This window comes from Anser cygnoides, chromosome 4 (assembly GCF_040182565.1).
Source record: "Anser cygnoides isolate HZ-2024a breed goose chromosome 4, Taihu_goose_T2T_genome, whole genome shotgun sequence".
Classification (NCBI taxonomy): domain Eukaryota; kingdom Metazoa; phylum Chordata; class Aves; order Anseriformes; family Anatidae; genus Anser; species Anser cygnoides.
This window is the reverse complement of record NC_089876.1, coordinates 46,062,347-46,079,478: the sequence shown is the minus strand read 5'-3', so window position 1 is coordinate 46,079,478 and position 17,132 is coordinate 46,062,347. Positions and strand designations below refer to the sequence as shown.

General features: G+C 35.5%; 1 protein-coding gene across 1 annotated transcript in view; it reads left to right on the top strand.

Annotated features, from left to right (window-relative positions):
- IQCM (IQ motif containing M) overlaps positions 1-17,132 on the top strand; it is a 116,050-nt gene that overhangs the window by 76,194 nt on the left and 22,724 nt on the right. The window contains 1 exon segment of the mRNA XM_066996739.1: positions 16,746-16,904. Coding sequence (XP_066852840.1) covers positions 16,746-16,904 — 159 coding nt within the window.

Below are 17,132 nucleotides of genomic sequence, written 5' to 3'. Positions count from 1 at the left end.
GATGTGGGGGATGGAAATGAATGTGGAACCCAGCTGAACAGTGTGTTGGCATAAGAACTCTTGACTTACAGCTGTTCCTTTGTTCTTTTTTGTTAGTTTTACAGCATTTTTTTTCCAGAAAACCTTACTTTGCATGAAAGACAAATTCATATGAGAAGATTGTTTAGCTTTGTGCATCATAATTTAAGCAGAGTGAACTGAAATCTGTTAAAGTTGCACAGCATTCTGATGGAGTGGGCAGTTTAGCCTAATAGGTCATTTCTGTCCAAAATTCAAAAGTAATCTTTTTCTGAAATGCAAAAATGAACCTAGAAATATTCTTACTCTCTAGTAAGGCTAACACGTCTTTATTACCAGAATTACTGGGATAAAAAAATAAAAATCTGTTACAAGATACATGGAAATAGCTTGTAAATAGCTTCTTCAGACACTGAAATAATCAGACAGATGGGGAAGGGTGAAGGACTCTGTCTGGTAAGCATTCATAGTCTACTGCAAGTAGTTCTGGGGTCCTCATAAGATTTGGTTTCAACTTTTCCTTTTTCCAAAGGAACCAGGGAAGAAAGCTACCACCCACTTTTCCTGTGGGAGCATAGAACAATGCAGTTTGGAAGGAACCTCAGGAGGTCTCATATTCTACCCTCTGCTGAGAGAAGACTTAGCTATGAGGTCAGAACAGGTTGCTAAGGATTTAAGCTATTATGAACTTGAAAACATGCAAGAAGGGAAACTGCAAAACCTTGGGCAGGCTGTTCACTTCCTTGACGGCCCTCATGGTGAATAAGTTTTTCCTTTTATCGAGTCAGTCTACTTTGCTACTTTTTTTTTTTTTTTTAATTTGGGATTTTAAAGTTCCTATGCTTTCCCTAACCTGAAAAGATTCAAATCCGTGTTTCCACCCTCTCAAATTAATTTCGTAATCATTGTGATATATGCTAATTTGGTGGTTGGAGTATATTACTTTTGGAAATTGTTCCGGTGGGCAGAAAGAGCTCTATGAGTCACTAGATGAGAGAAAGAGATCTAGGGGGAGCAGGAGCCCAGTCTTGGGGCTCAGGGACTCAGTGACCATGAGAGGAAGAGGAGTTTGGTTTCTGGTCCATGTTGTCGTAATTATTATGTGTTTCATGTTAAATAGTCACTAGATAATGTACATAAATGGAATCAGAACTAAACTTTTCTTGCCACCCAGAAGAGTATCTTATTTAGTGCATTAAAAAGTCATGTCATGGTTTTAGGATTTGTTTTTTTCTCCACAGTTTCATCTTGTAGCTTGAATGTTATTTGTTGATGTTGTCCAGATCAAACATGAAAGATAACATATCCTGCATAGCCAGGTGGTGAGTGATCTGTTTAAACAGATGAACTTTGAGCCTTCTCTCCCTAAAGTGGTTTAGTCAATGCTTTAGAATCCATGTTTAATCACGTGCCTGTTACAGAACAGAAAGCACTTTTACTAACCCCTTTTCGGGACATCTTAAGCGAAAGTGGTCACATTCACCACTTAGTGTCTAGCTGTTACAGCAGCTATGTGGCAGCCCATTCTCTTAGGACACCCACTGAGTGGCTCTGTTATAGGGCATGTTTGTTCCCTGCCAGTTTGTGAATTTGGGTCAGGTTTGGGTATAACGAAAGACAACCTTCATTAGATTCAATGGCAGTGGTGTTAAATGAACAGTAGAAGTGTCTTTCCCACCAATATCTGCCCCCAGGTTCTCCAATTTACAATGAAATTAGAAAACACAATAAAAAAAATCTCAAATTCCTCAAGTTGTTATTAATTTTTTCCTTCCCACCAATTTTCATTCCCACAGCAATGTGATTGCTGGTTCATTTGTTGCAGAAATTGAAGTGCACAAGGCACAGAAGTGTAAGAGTAGAAGGGATTCTCTCATGGTTCAGGTGGCTGAATGCCACTGTGGGGACTGGATTCCTCTCCTACCTTCAGCACCATATTCTAATGGGATCATAAGCAGATCTCTTCAATGAGAGTTTTCACAGACATTTTACAGATATTTTCTGTTTATAGGCATGCTAAAAGCTCGTATATAAAGTACAAGTAAACAGGGTCTACGTAAATAATGACTTTTTTCCCCTCCTAGAATACTTAGTTGTATCAAAGCAGGCACCCGAATTAGTGAATATGTAGCAATGTGGCCTTAATCTCTCTGTGCTTCAATTATATGATTTCTTAGAGGTGTTGTGAGGATAGATTAATTATAGTGAGAGCTGAGAGCACCACAAAAAAGCTGAGAAAACCACAAAAAAGCCTATGAAGAAATTGGTAATTTTGTATTCAGCGCAGGGTTTTGATGATGTATGCTAAATAAGGTCTGGAATCAAACACAGAAGGATGAAGATAAAAAGAAAAAGTGAATAGCTCCCCATTCAGTTAGTGTCCATTTTATACACTGAATAAGTCCTGCAAGGGGAAAAAATACAGCATTAGTTCTCACATTTTATAACTTCTGAGTTCTTCAATCTGTAAATTTAATATTTGTGTAGTATGAGATTAAAGAAAATGCACAGAAGAAATGGCACAAAAGAGTGTTCCTCCATGAGGACGTCTCATAGATTTCATTTAAGCAAGATATAAGAGTTTGTGCAAATTTTTATGTACAAAGAGCTTTTGTTATTGTTGTTGTTAGTGCCGGAAATGAAGCTGCTTGTTATCAGGAAACTTCTCAGCAGCTGCCTAGCCAGCAGGCTGCCACGTTTCCTTGTCCAGCTACATGGTGCTGTGCACAGCAACTACATCTGGGTAGTTGGGTAGCAAATACGCTTGGAAGGGATCTAATATTCCTGACCAGACCTGATGGGTCTGCTTTTTTGTGAAAAGGAATTGAAGTGTAGGATTCAGATACGCTGGAGCTTAATTTTTAAGCTTTATGATTAGAGGTACAGTCTTTACTGCCCTCACCTGTACTCTAAGCCTCCCGTGTGAATCACAGTCCTCTCTGGAAACAAAAGGCAAAGGAAGCCTCAGTTTTTAATTTCTGCCTGTCAGTCACTCGAGCAGAATTGATAACCCATTCACAGGGATTACTAAAGATACACATTTCACAGGTAAAGGAAAACTCCTTTTTTGTTTGGTAGCTTCGTGGCTGTAATTAACATTTCTGTTTAGGTCTAATTATAGTTTTTGTATCTTAGCCATTATGCTAATGGTGTTGTTCAGTAGTATGTGAGATTGCATTCATTACCACTGGTGAATTAAACCTTTATTAAAGAAAAAATCCCCCAGGCCTCATTCTGAAGTTAAGTAATTATTCATTTGGTTTTATCCTGGCAATTAGCTTATATACTGTAGCACTCATGATTGAGTCTCTATACCTCCCTAGATGAGATTAACCCACCATGGTAAATAAATGCCTAACAGCTCCCAGCATATTGTTTTAACCACATTATTATATAGAAAAAAAAGAAAAAAGAAAAAAAAAAAAACACCTCATCATTCAGTAAAACGGCTTTCTTGTTCCTAGCAGACAATACAGTGTGAAGGAAATTGTGCTGGACATTTGGGGCTCTGTGCAGCAAAAGTAATAACAAACGAGTTTATGAAGCCCTCCAACAGAGCAGTTAATTCTTTCTTCAACTGCAATGACTTCCTTGGTCAATATGCTTTCTAACTGAGATATGCACTATACTCGGCCACACTCGCATAGTAAATCAAGCCTTCTGAAAGCTTCCAGACATAAATAAATTTCCTGGGTGAGGTAGCCTAGCTCTCAGTCATGAGAGGGAAAAGAATATTGAGGAAATTCTTATTGTCCCGTCTCTACATATTAATAGTTTGTAAGTGTCTCATGTGCACTACTGAATTCAACCATACTTCACTGAAGAAAGATTAATTTTTATGCCTATATTACCAGTAGAACATGGAGGCATGGAGAAATTAGGCGATTTACCAACAGTCACACAAGAAATCATCAATAGAAACAGATGCTGAATGTTGTTTCTTGGTGACCTAATCAGATGTTTTTACTGGTGTTAACAGTTTTCTTTCTCATATCTCTTTCAAGCACACATTCAATTTAGAAATCTCTTACAAAATTTCAGTCAAATGCAGGAGTCTTTATTCTGTGTCAAGTCTCTTTTTACTACCCAAATCGTGTTATAATTCTTCATAATTGGGGCAGCCATTGTACTGCCTTTAATTACAGATATAGTTTTTAGAAGCATTTTAACATGGAAACACCTTAAAAGCATTAAACGCATCAATCAAACATCCTTGATTCCATACAAGCCTTCACTGATGGCTCATATGTAATCATTGTATAATGTAAAACCTAACATACTACCACAGTCAAAACATTAATCATCTATCTGGGAGTTTTGCCTCAAGAAGTAATTTAGGATTTGACCTTGAATTTGAGTAGCTAGCATATATGAAATGCAGGCATTATGTTCACTGTGTTTTGAACCCAGGCTATTTAGTCTGTCTATGGACAGATAGAAAAAATTAGTATACATTTATTTTTGATAAGCATCATTTAATCTCTTGTATATTCTGGCAATATCTATCATATACCCACAGGATCTAGGAACCGCCTTAAATATCTCCACTTTCAATTCCAAATGCAAGCTGCTTGTCATTAACCTTGCCTCAATATCAAACATGTGAAGCACAGCAGACATAAAATAAATAAATGAAAAATAATTTTGAAAACTGTCACATAATTTTCCCATTGGAGAAAAAAAGAGAAAGGGAACCATAGTGCTGTTCCTGTCCTTTAATGCATTTCATGAAAGTATTTCACTTCAGAGTCTCAAAAGTTATCTGCCTCACCTGCATTACCATCAGCGTAAACTGCATGCCTAAATATCTTTGAGTATCTGGGCTTCAGCTCCATGCAGCCGAAGTTACGATAAGAATCTGAATGGAATTCAAGGTCATTAATAAATCCTATTAAATTATTATTAAATTATGAAGTTTATATGGAACTATAGATAGCATGAAAACACAATATTATTTACAGTAGACATTATCCCACCTCTTGGGATACTAAAAAGGTTGCTTAATTAATATTCATAAAGTGTTTAAAAATAATAGTGATAAATAAGTGCTGAATTTTATTGTACTATACTAGACATCATTACTCTAATGGATTTCAGCTGTGTACTGTAAGGCTTCCACAGAGAAGTCATTTTCATCCAAATGTGCTTTCCAGACCAGTGCATATCTTGAGGGCTCAGTAGCAATGTGACACAATGATTAGGGAGGTGCAACTTCCAGGCTTTGCACTTAGTCCCTTACTTTGTGGAGTAGCAAAAACATTGCTATGGAAAAGAAGCTCGCAATGGAAAAAAGGAAGCACATATATGACCTGCTAATCAAGCCAAGATGAGTGCTAACTGATATTCAGGGGGAAAGGAGGAGAAAACTTGTGTTTTAGCTGAAAAATCGTCCTGTCAGATTGCATTAAGAAGGCTTCTGTATTTGATTGTGTGTCAGTTATTTTGTGGTGAACCTCTCAGCTTAGGAATAAATCTATTTTTTGTTTCCACAACAGGAAAAGAAATCAGGCTTTGTTTTTATCCCTCCTGCATTATCGGGAATCACGCTTTCATGGTAATTAATATCCTAAAGACCAAATGCTTTCTTCACTAATACCTATTTAAGTGAAATGCTGCCTGTCCCCTGACCAACCACTGTTGGGATGCCAGCATGTAATGCCATAACTCAAGGCATTCATTGCAGTTGTGCAAAAAAGAGATACATTTCCTCCATGTAGAAATTGATGTGATTGTAGCCTTTTGAATCATGGCCGCTCAGAGTTTTCCAAAAAGGAAAGATAAAAAAAGATGGCAGAAGGAAAACTAAAACTCCAGAATTTTCCACTGCTGAATTTTTCTTCTGTGTACTTTTATTGTGGATTTTTTCCCCTGGAAGAATAGGTGGCCTAAGCCTGCATTCTTAATCAAAGAGAGATGTGTTTTTTAAAAAAATAAAAAATAAAAAATGACAGAACTGAAGTTCTTCTATTCTTTCCTGCTGGGACATCAGACACACTGAGACAGGCAGTGAGCTGTTAGGTAGAGCCTGTCTACCCATTAGTTCTGTTTCCAGACACTTTTTCCCTCTACTGAGAAGTCCATTAGCTGCTGTGAGTGCTTCTACTGTAGCAGATTAATTTTTACAAGATTATTCAGTTAGCAGCACTTATTGTTTTTCTCTTTTCCATAGGGAAGAAAGCATTCCTGTTTCTTCTTTTGAAAGTTACTTTCTTACTCAAATACTGAATTGCTGTTAATTTTGTCATACCTGTAATTAACATGAACAGAAAACATTTGCACTTCAAGTCAGGCTATCACATAAACATGGTAGATATTTCATAGAGAGAATTTTGAGAGAGATTGATTTGAATGCTCAGCTCCTTTTATGATGGTACCATGGAGAAGGTGTTAGAAGGTTTTGACGGGAGGAAAGAAGGGTTGGTTTGAGCAGTTTATTGCCTCTGGTAGATACTCCAACAGTAAAACTTGTGTGAGCTATTTGAAATTGTTTTGATCATTGAAGTATAAAAGGTGTTCAGTTTGAAAACCATCTTCAGTTGGAGAGGGAAGGACATGTAAAGATACTCAAAGCTAGTTAGTTGGTAGGCAGCATATTTCTCTCAAAGAGGGCCTTGTGTGATAAAGTGTTGAAATATATCAACATTACATTAAAACAATATCTAAAGAAGATGGAAAGCAGAGCAACTCCAGGTTGATTGTTGCTTTACATCAGCATCTTCAGTGGTGATAATAACGACATAGACAATCATAACAATAGTGTTTAACTTTTAACTAGTAGAAACATTTTCTTGCTAAAAGAAGATATTGTTGATTTTCTGTTAGGCTCTAAATCCCTGAAGCTGCTCTGCAAACTGTGGAATGATGACTACAGAGGTTGATTAGAAAAATAGGCCTTGCTTTGTAGGCACAATGCACAAGGGTTATCAGTGCTGTTCTAAGGAAATCTGGACATCCTGGGGACAGCCATTGCAGTCAAAAGGTGTTCAAAAATATATTTGACTGTTAGAAAAATGTTTGTTTCATATTTGATATGCCATTTCTTCATTCATATCTGAATAACACTGATTCTTTGAAATGTTCAGAAAATAAATGCTAGTCCATTAGTTTTTTTTACACTTTCTTATATTTACAAAATATGGAATTTCTAAAAGTTTAAGCTGGTTGTTTCTTCATTAGGCTGCTCTTCAACTGTAGTATACAGCACATTTTTTAAATATATTAGAAAAAAAATATCAATTTCAAAAGAGTATTCCAGAATTTAGCTACAACGGGGAATTCTGGACTCTTTTTTTTTTTTAATTTGTTTTAAGAATCCACTTAGAATGTTGGTCCTTAACCATGGTCATCTTGAAAATACTGGTGCCCAATGTTGGTGAAGTCAACAGTAATTGTTATTAATTAAGTAATTAATTCTGCAGTATACCAAACCTGCTACCTACAGTTAGAGTATAGAGGATATTAGTCAATTTTGCCCCTGAAATTTTGTTTGTAAATACAATAAAAGTTTGACATGCTCCAATTCAGCTGTCATAACTCTCCACAAATGTTGGCTTGAATAGTGGCCATGATAATGTGCTTTTGCAAAAGCGAAATATAGTTTCACCTCCGTTTGTCTCTGTCTCTTAATTTTCTAGACATACATCCATGTATTTACTTCCACTGTAAACATTAAGAGTGTACTAGGAAAGTTTTAGTAGATTATCAACCCTACCTTTTATAAAATTTTAAAGGTGTTTCAAATTTCTGTTGACATGTGACAAGAGCTAATCTGCAAGTAAAGACGTCACAATATGCTGTGCATATGAGCAAAAGGAAATTTTTTTACTCTTGGCCGATAACTATTCTTTACCAGATTCCCTTAGAAGGAACTGGAACCAGGCATAAATTTTACCATTCCCGAGTCTTACTGACGCACACTTGAGTTCCACCGTAATAATGACCAAATTAAGCTTTCTCTATCTTCAAACTGGGAATGGATTTCCTGAAGAAACAGAGATAAAAATAGCTTTAAATAAGGACAATCTTTTGTTTATCCTTTCCACAGCCCAGTGAAGCAGGACCTTAGAAGGTTCAGAAAGAGGAATGGAAAAACTGTAAATGGCTTTGCTACAAGCAACTGTATAGTAATGTTAAAATATTTTAAAAAATTGTGTTAGACTATTTTAGGAGGTTGTAGGTCAAAAATAGAATTTTCAGCAGGTCAAAATATCAAAGCTTATTTTTAAATCACTGTGACATATTAGTGTTTTTACTGCACACAGTACAGTAATGGCTTGCTGCCAGTCAGACACATTGTGCTTGCTTTATTTACACATTGAGGTCAATGAGATTCCAAAGCAGGATTACTCATTTGTCCTTAACAAATGTAGATTTACCAGTGAAATGACCTATGTTGCGAGCAGGATTGTCTTAAGCCAAAGATCTTGAGTCTGTGCTGCATGAGTTAAAGGGGTTACTAGTATGAATGGTGATAATAATATCTTCGGTGGACCTACACTCTTTAGTTTGTTTAAAGAGCACCAGTTATTATGGTAATATGATATTATAACAGTAGTATTGTTAACAGGATGTGACATTGTTGGCATTTTAATGACCTCTTTTCCATTTCTGGAACCCTTAGTCATGGTTATGAATGGTCAAGCATCTCGCATTGCCTGACTCTGGTGCCAAGCTTCAAGCTTGGAGTGACTTTGAATCCTTTGGTGATTCTTGTTTGTTTGTCTTGTCTTCATGGGTAATTTTTGTTCCAAGATTGGTCAACGCACAACAGAAAATAGAAATTTTAGATCACTTCTGTAATTCCTAATGCTGGGACTACAACTTACATGTTAAGACCACAAGAACATGCATTTATGCAGTTTCTGTTTGCATACCAGAAATACTATGTCTTTACATGTTTTCTTTTCACTTTTCACTCACATAAGGTATATTGCTTCTCTTTCAGTGTTGGGTTAAACTAAGAAGTATATTAGCCTGGAAGAGAGAAATTACTTAATATAATTTAGCAGCTATGTATGGTCTTTGTCATATTTGGAGGCTTGTTATTTACCCATCCTAATTGTACAACCAATTGTTCTCATAATCCTCAGCATTAGAGAATAAGGTTTCCATGGTAATCTTAGATTTTGTAAATGCTTATCATTTCTCTAAATGGGTAGTTGAAATAAATAAGTGATCAGCTATCTTGTAGCCAGAATATACTTTATTGGTATAAAAAGCAGAAATATACCTCTGTTATAAAAATAGACTAGTTTGTTCAGCCATAATAAGTTCACAATCTGCAGAATCATGACCCTACTGATAGTGTTAATAAAAGCTTGCTCCTTAATTATCTGCATTGCATTCAGCTGCTGTTTCCCTCCTAAACTCAATTATAATTCTAATAGCAGCTGTGCTGCCATTGTTTGTTGCAATTCATTTTAAAGAAGTTTGATTGGATGTCATTGGTCTTTTTGACTAAATGTGCAAGGTTCAAAGTATCCACTGCCACTAATAGCCCTCATCCCATCTCAAGATTATACTAATTATTTACATAATTATATATTGTACATTATAGAGCTATTATGTATTATTTCTAAATGATAGTTCTCCATCAAAGATGTTGAACAAGAGAATATATATAGTTTTATTGTCCTTACACATACTTCAGTGTCGATGAAGATATACTTACCGTTATTCTCTGTTTCAGTGTTAGCCAACAACTGAAGTATCCTTCCAGTACACAGGAAATTTGCTACAGCATTCAAGAGTCTCTATTACTTGCACTGATGATTCTTCATTTATTATTTTTTCTATATATCTGTGTCTGCATCAGGTGTGATAAGCAAATACTTTTACAGGAAAAAATAAATTCCTCTGATGTCCTTCAAGTTCTGTTGTCCTATCACATGACAGATAATAGTTTGATGATTTAATGTAATAACTACAACTGCTAGTATAAATACACTTCTTTATTGACACCTATATAATTGTAAAAAGCCAGCTCATCTCTAGTACAATATTAGAATTCATATGGTAGTTCAGGTTATCTGTATAGGACTAGACAAAAATAAATGATGGACTTGCTGCAGATGTTGGATGTTGGATTGGGTTCCCTGCGTGGAACTAGTTCTGTTGACTTTATATCACTACGACAAATATGACTTCATTTCAGGATGACTCATACATTCCAAAGAAAAGAAAGCAGGAAAGGAAAAAAAAAAAAGCGTATAATCTGTGATTGTTTTAATAATAGACTATTTGTTTAGTTACAGAACTGAATTTCATTGGTGTTTATAGGCAGTTTTATTGAGACTGTGGGAGCATGAATTTTGGTTTGAATGCCTCCAACACAAAGGCCACGAATTCTGCCTCCTGCGCATGGCAATGGTTATTATGACCACCTGCACATTCTTGCCTTTTTGTTTGTTTGTTTATATTATTCCTGTTTGTTCTCCCTAATATCTTAAGTGTTAAAAATAATTTAAAAAAAAAAACACGTAAAAAACCAATGCCTCAAAACATTAAAAGAACCCTGCTGTAGTTCCAAAGTCAAGTGATCTATAGCATGCACATCAGCTGCACTGCATATGCAAATTGGCCTCTACGTATATGCATAGAGTAATGGTCCTCCATTGCACAATCATGTACTAATTTGCATTAAATTGCTGCCCCATTCAGTACACAAGAGATTCAGAGTTAATGGTGAAGGAGACTGCAGTCAAGACACCTCATTTTTTTTTTCAGAAAGTAAAAGGTATGTGCTTACATATTTGAATTTTTCTCACAGCAGCTCCACAAGAGTTTCTTTTTGCTGATAGTTCATTTATGTAAAAGTGTTTGCAGAGGTGTTCGGTATTTTTGGATGCCTGACTTGGGATCTTGATGACTGATTTGCAAAAATGCTGAGAATTCAGACTTAGATTTCTGCTGCAGCATGATGTTTGTGTTTAAAACATATAAAATCTTAGTAGAATACCAAACACCCTGAAAATGAGATCCAAAGTATCTGGGACTGGACCCCACAATTTATGGATACCATCATTCTTAATCAGTTTTGGTCAGAATTTAAAATGTATTTGCATGGCTAGTGATTTGGATAGTCTCAGAAGAAATTTCAGAAGTACCTGCATGCTGAAAATGGAGTGTTTTAGCACTTTTGGGAAAACTGCTAGGCTCCTTCTTGCATTTTTGTGTACTGATTTAACTGAAAAACCTGATCCTATATTCCTTAGCTCCTAAGCAGTAAAATGGCCATAAATAAAACCTGTTCCTCCATTGGTTTGTTGGAAAGGTAAACTTGTTATTGTCTGTGAACAGCTGATAACTCTCATGGTGAGTCCCATGAAGAAGCTCACAATGAAATCACTAATTCTGTCTTTAGCTCAGTGTGAGTGCTGTATGGTAATGAAGTCCTGGGATAACATACTGAAAAAGGAGAAAACAAAATATCACATAACTGTTCATAAGGTGAATACTGTGAGCTTGATGCAGTGAAGGAGACAGAAATCATGTGTATTGTGAAGTTAAAGACCATAGCATAATGCACATGGAAAAGGGATTGTAATGATTAAGTACTTGACTTTGCAACCTTAGTAATCATATCAGTTCTTTTATATGTAATATTCTATAAAGTTTTGTTTGAGAGTTGTTTGAGAAAATACATATATCAAACTTACAGGTCTGCCACCTGTTATTAATATAGTTATCCTAAGCTGGAGGCAATACAAGCTTTACTGCACCTCAGGCTGTCATATATCTATATTAGGGGAGTGATGAATGCACTTTTTCTTTTTTTGAGAGTTGGCTACCAAACACATACAGTTGAAGTCCTCTGGAAGACAAATATGAATCTGAATAATGAGACAAGTCTGCCATGTTGATGAAAATGAATGTAAAGTTTATTCTAACAGAGCTTCAGAAGCACAATCCATTTAGAGGCGTATTGTATTATTGTATATCTGTTGCGACTATCTCATTGTATGGAATATGAAAATATATTTTAGAGTTACGCATGGCATTTCATATTCAATGCAAACTGTAATCACAGTTTAAGATTTAAAGTGTAACTTCATAAGAAAAAAAAATTATTTTGATTGTGGAGTTGAAACCTTCCCCTCCTTTTTTTTTTTTTTTTTTTTTTTTTTTTTTTTAAAAAAAAGAAAAACTTCGAATTTCTGCATATTGGAGCTGTGGTCTGGACTTGGTAAATTCTGTGGATTTCCTTGGATTTCTGTTCCAATACTATCAAGTAATTATTGGGTTTTGGCCCTTCACCCTGTGAGTCTGTTTCTAAATACTTACAGAAGACAACAAGTATGTGGGTTTCATAGTCATTTGAATGTTACTCCTGCTTCTTTATGTTTGAGCAGTGAACAAGGAAGAGCTAGTAGCTGTACCATGCTACTCCAGTTGGAGGCAAAAGCCTTTAAATGTCTTATTTTTGTCACATAAATCAACATTGTAAAATAATTTAAAATTAACTGAGGATTTTCTTTGGTTCCACGGATAGTTGACATTTGTTCTTGAAGAACTGAAGGAAAAGAAACTGAAGGGAACAAAATCGAAGCACACTGCAAAACATTACAAAATGGAAATTCCAGCCTAACCTGCATCTGTTTTTCTTGTATATTATTCTATTTGGCTTGGATTTCTCTTACATTCCTGTTTACACTTCTATTTATTAGATCTCTCTGATTCCACATATTTTCTTCTACTAACAAACTAAATACAAAGTGGTGTGTGATGTCAGGTACCAGATGTGGATTGCTTTCATACCCTTGAAACTAATAACACATAACTACAAAAATCAGGGGAAAATAGTAATACTTTGTATTGGATTACTATTGTGGTTCAGAACATACAGACAAATATTCAGAAATAAAATTGTATTTTTTCCAATACCAAAGGCATAAAATTTTAAGAAAAACTAAAATCTAGGATGAGAAAAATTATAAAAGTAAAAAAGCAAGTAATGTTGGATACATTTTTATGAATACATCAGTGTGTTTTTCAAAAGAGATGCAACCATAATAGTAGGCAAACCAAGCATGTATTCTTTTCTTTGTTGTATTACTGATCATTCTCATCAGCTCTAACCATTCTAGGTTATTTTCTCTTATATTAGAGAGAATTAATATTATTGTTGTTATTCTCTTACATTAAAAATAAGTCATAAGCATAAGTGATCTCTGTGCTTTTTAGATATTTTCATTGAGTACATGAGAGCTAACAGAAATGATGTCTTCAAAATGAATCATAACAACTAGAAAAAATTTTGAATAGCAATAAGAAATTATATAAGTAAAACATGCTGCTGTGGCTTTTATAGTCAGCTGATACTGACCTGATTCCAGCAGTGAACAGCATTTCTGTTTTATAGAATTACAGAGTGAATGCTCTAGTCCTTGCAAGGCAAATACTCACTCGCTGCATGTAGTATGGAGTAAAAGATGTTAAGTTAGCATCAGCATAAGTCTGCCTAGTTGCATTTGCACTTGTCAATAACTTATTAAGGTATCTGTGTTCCTTCTGGTTGGTGACCTTGCTAGCACCTGGGATTATTTGCCTCCCTTACTTTTTAGAAGCACAGGAATTTTGTTTCTTCCATCAGTTTGCAAAAGTCGCTCCTTATATACTTTTTCCCACCCTGGAGAAAATGATTTCTTTTCTGGTACCTAATGATGTATTCCAGAAACGTTGAACATATTATTTATCAAAGTACTTCAGGGCTAAATTGAACAGGAAAGCATTTTGTGTGTGTGTGTCTGTGTATGTTTCCTGATAAACCTGCTTGTTCTGTGTTTCTGTGTGTGCTGGTTTTTAGTTCCCATGTTCTGTGGGAACAAAGAGGAATCTATTTTTATCAGCCGATTTTCAACATGAGAAGCTTCTTGTAACCGGCAGGGAAATGACCTTCCTAAAACACTGCAAACCAAAACCTGGCAATTGTTTCTTAAACTGCTTTTGTAGCTGATGAGATTGTAGACCTAAACCCAATGTAGGAATATTCTCATACGAGTGTGATAGATCTATGTTCTGTCTTCTCTTATATGCTGTAAATCTTTTCAGTGTGCTCAGCACACAATTTAAAGCTTAGTGTTTGACAAATGCAGAGTGCTCTAATGTTGTAAAATGATTGAATGGTGTAAAGTGGCATTACCAAAATAAAGTTTTTCTGCCTATGGGCTGGGAAACAATGAAGGATTAGATCAGTGGATTGTTCCTCCTAAAGCCTGATAAAAGGTGACGATTACAACTGCTGGCAAAAGTGGAAGTGTCTTAAGGCAGTCTGATTGTACTAAGGGGTTGAGTGGTGGCAATAGCACTAAGCAGGAGTCCCATGCTCAATAATATTTATATCATAGGCACGCTTTATCTTTGCCAATTCCTATTTCTACTGTTTATTACCCACCTTTCAGCATGCTTTTGTAACAGCTTGCAAATTGACCACTTCACTAGCTACATTGGCAATTTGAATTTGAATTCTCTTTTCTGTAATTCCCCTGGTAGGTTGGCTTTTTTTCCCCCTTCAGAATAGGTAATATGGTTAGTCATTTCCCAGCTCTGGGACCTTGGGTTTTCTCCATTAGTTCTGAAGAATAATAGACGGTGGCTCCAACACGATTTCTGCAAGTTCTATTAGTTCACTGGGATGAATTCCATCTGATTTCTGTGGATTTTCTTTTGTTGCAATAAAAGTATTGTACATTAAAAGATCAGTTACTATTTTACCTAAAAAAGCCTGGGAAAATCTGCCATGCCAGGTTTTTTGTTGTTGTTGTTGTTTGTTTGTTTGTGTGGGTTTTTTGTTTATGTTTTTTTTGTTTGTTTGTTTAGAAAGAAGGCTGGGAGTGTTTGTGTTCGTGTCTGAATGGCAAGTGCAGGCTTGATTTATGATGGACACCTGAACTGCTGTAGTGGTTCTAGGGGGCAGAAATGTAACAGATGAACTGGGCAATGGTACATTTGGGGACACTGCACACAAATGAGTTGTCTTTATAGATAATAACAATTAGCCTTAAAATCAGAATAGTGACAAAGAATCTAGTTTTAAAATTCTGTTAATTAAAATGAAAGGGTTTCTTGTTTATAAACCTGAGCCTTCCCTGGTATGTCTGTTTGATTAGTCCTGAAGCTTAGGTTCCAAGTCAAGTTTTAATGAACTTTGTTGTCCTTTCTCCTTGTCATGTGTTCTGGACATTTAATTATGATATCGGAGATCAATGATCCTTACATTTATTTTCCTACATTGTATCACTCAATGACATGACTCTGAAATGCTTTTTTAGCAGTTTTGCCCTTCAGCTGTAAATTGCGATTCTGTACTTCTTCATTAATGATCTTGGAGTGCTTACATAACTCCTTAAGAGAAAATATTAAATGTAAGATGGTTCCATTAATTTAAGAGCAGGGACATTCTATTTAGACTCCCCTTTCCTTGCTCAAGAGTACAGCATTTTTCATTTTGATAAATGATTTGCCTTGTTATAACTTTTTTAACTAATGGGTATAGAAAAAAAGTGTTAAATAAAAATGGTATGACAAAAAAGTGTGACATTCACTTTATTTTATACGGAAAGAAATGAATGTAACACAAAGTGATTTTATTGAACTGTAGCAGCAAAACATTGAAAGTTCAGTTCTGAGTTGGCCTTGAAATTTATTCCATGTGTAATATAGATCCTTTCACCTACAGATGTAGTTTCAGATATAAGCCAAATTGCTAGCAGTCTCAGTTATTAACAATGCCATGCTGTAAGACATATGGCTCATTGCCCTTTTCTAAAGGATGCAACAGATATTCTTACCCTGAGTGTCATCCTGGACATGGGTTGTATTTGGTGTTAATCAGGATGGAAAACTATCCACCCCCTCAAAAAAAAAAAAAAAAAAAAAAAAAAAAGGCTTCTAGACTGGCTGTTCTAATTACTGACACAGAAAGGTAATATACAGAAATTTGCATTACATTAACTGCTCCTGCAACCAGGAAGCGAGCTTTCCATATGTGAGCTCCTTTGTCTCATGAGGACTCACACCTCCTGAGTGCGGTGTAAGTACATGCATGCGATATGCTTGCAAGATTGGACTCCCTTTTTCACGTCAGAGTTGTTCCATTTTTTCAAATTTGTTATGATCAGGTGCTGTTGAAGATCAGTGTCAAAACTGTGATGAGAATAATTTCTTACCTGAAGTTTCACTCTTTCTGGTTTTTAATAGGGTACTGTTAATAAATATTTCATTCTACCATGTAATTTAATGTTCTAACTTAAGGTGTGCTACAGTTTGTGATCAATAAACAGTAAGTATTGAGTCTGGGATTTTCAAAGGGGCTGAAGAATAATTACACATTCATCTTCCATTAAGTTTTGAATGCCTTTGAGAATCTTAGTCATGCTTATCACTGGACTCTACTCAGAAAAGGTTGAACCATTTTATTTAGTGAGTGCCATTATAGAATATATCTACATATTGAACTAGCTGAAGTATTAGAACAATAATCAATTAAGTCTTTCCAAACTGGCACCTTTGTCCTGGTTTTTAATCATATCCAGCAGCTGCACAGCCTATAAATCTATATATATCTCAACCTTTTAACTTGCAGAAGTTCACAGTTCCATCCTGACGTGTTTTAACAAAGTCATAAAAAGAAATCTATCTGTATGAGTTATTACTGTGAATGTCAATTGCATATATGTATCAGAAGAAATATGTTGGTCGTTATACTTTTTTTTTTTGCTTTTCTTCAGCTTCCACAGCTGCTGTAAGAAGCATCAAAAAGCATCAAGCAATTGAAATGGCTTTCACATTATTTCCTCCCCTTGGTGCAAAAGTGAAAAACGTAGTTATAGTGCCACTACCATGGCTGCACCCTCTGCTGGATGGAAAAGTTGGATCCAAGAAATCAGGTAAAAATTCCAACCCCTCAGAAGGATATGAATGTAATGAAGGGCATGATGGTGTTGTACCTTCTGCATCATCTATTAGAATTAGTATTGTATGTATAGCACATACATCTCCAGAAAAATATGCCCCCCTACTCTACATCATCCTCAGCTGAAAAACTGTTGTATGTTTTTATAAAACTGATTTCGTTTACTTATTTGCTTTCCATAGAATTAGCTCAAATTCCTGAT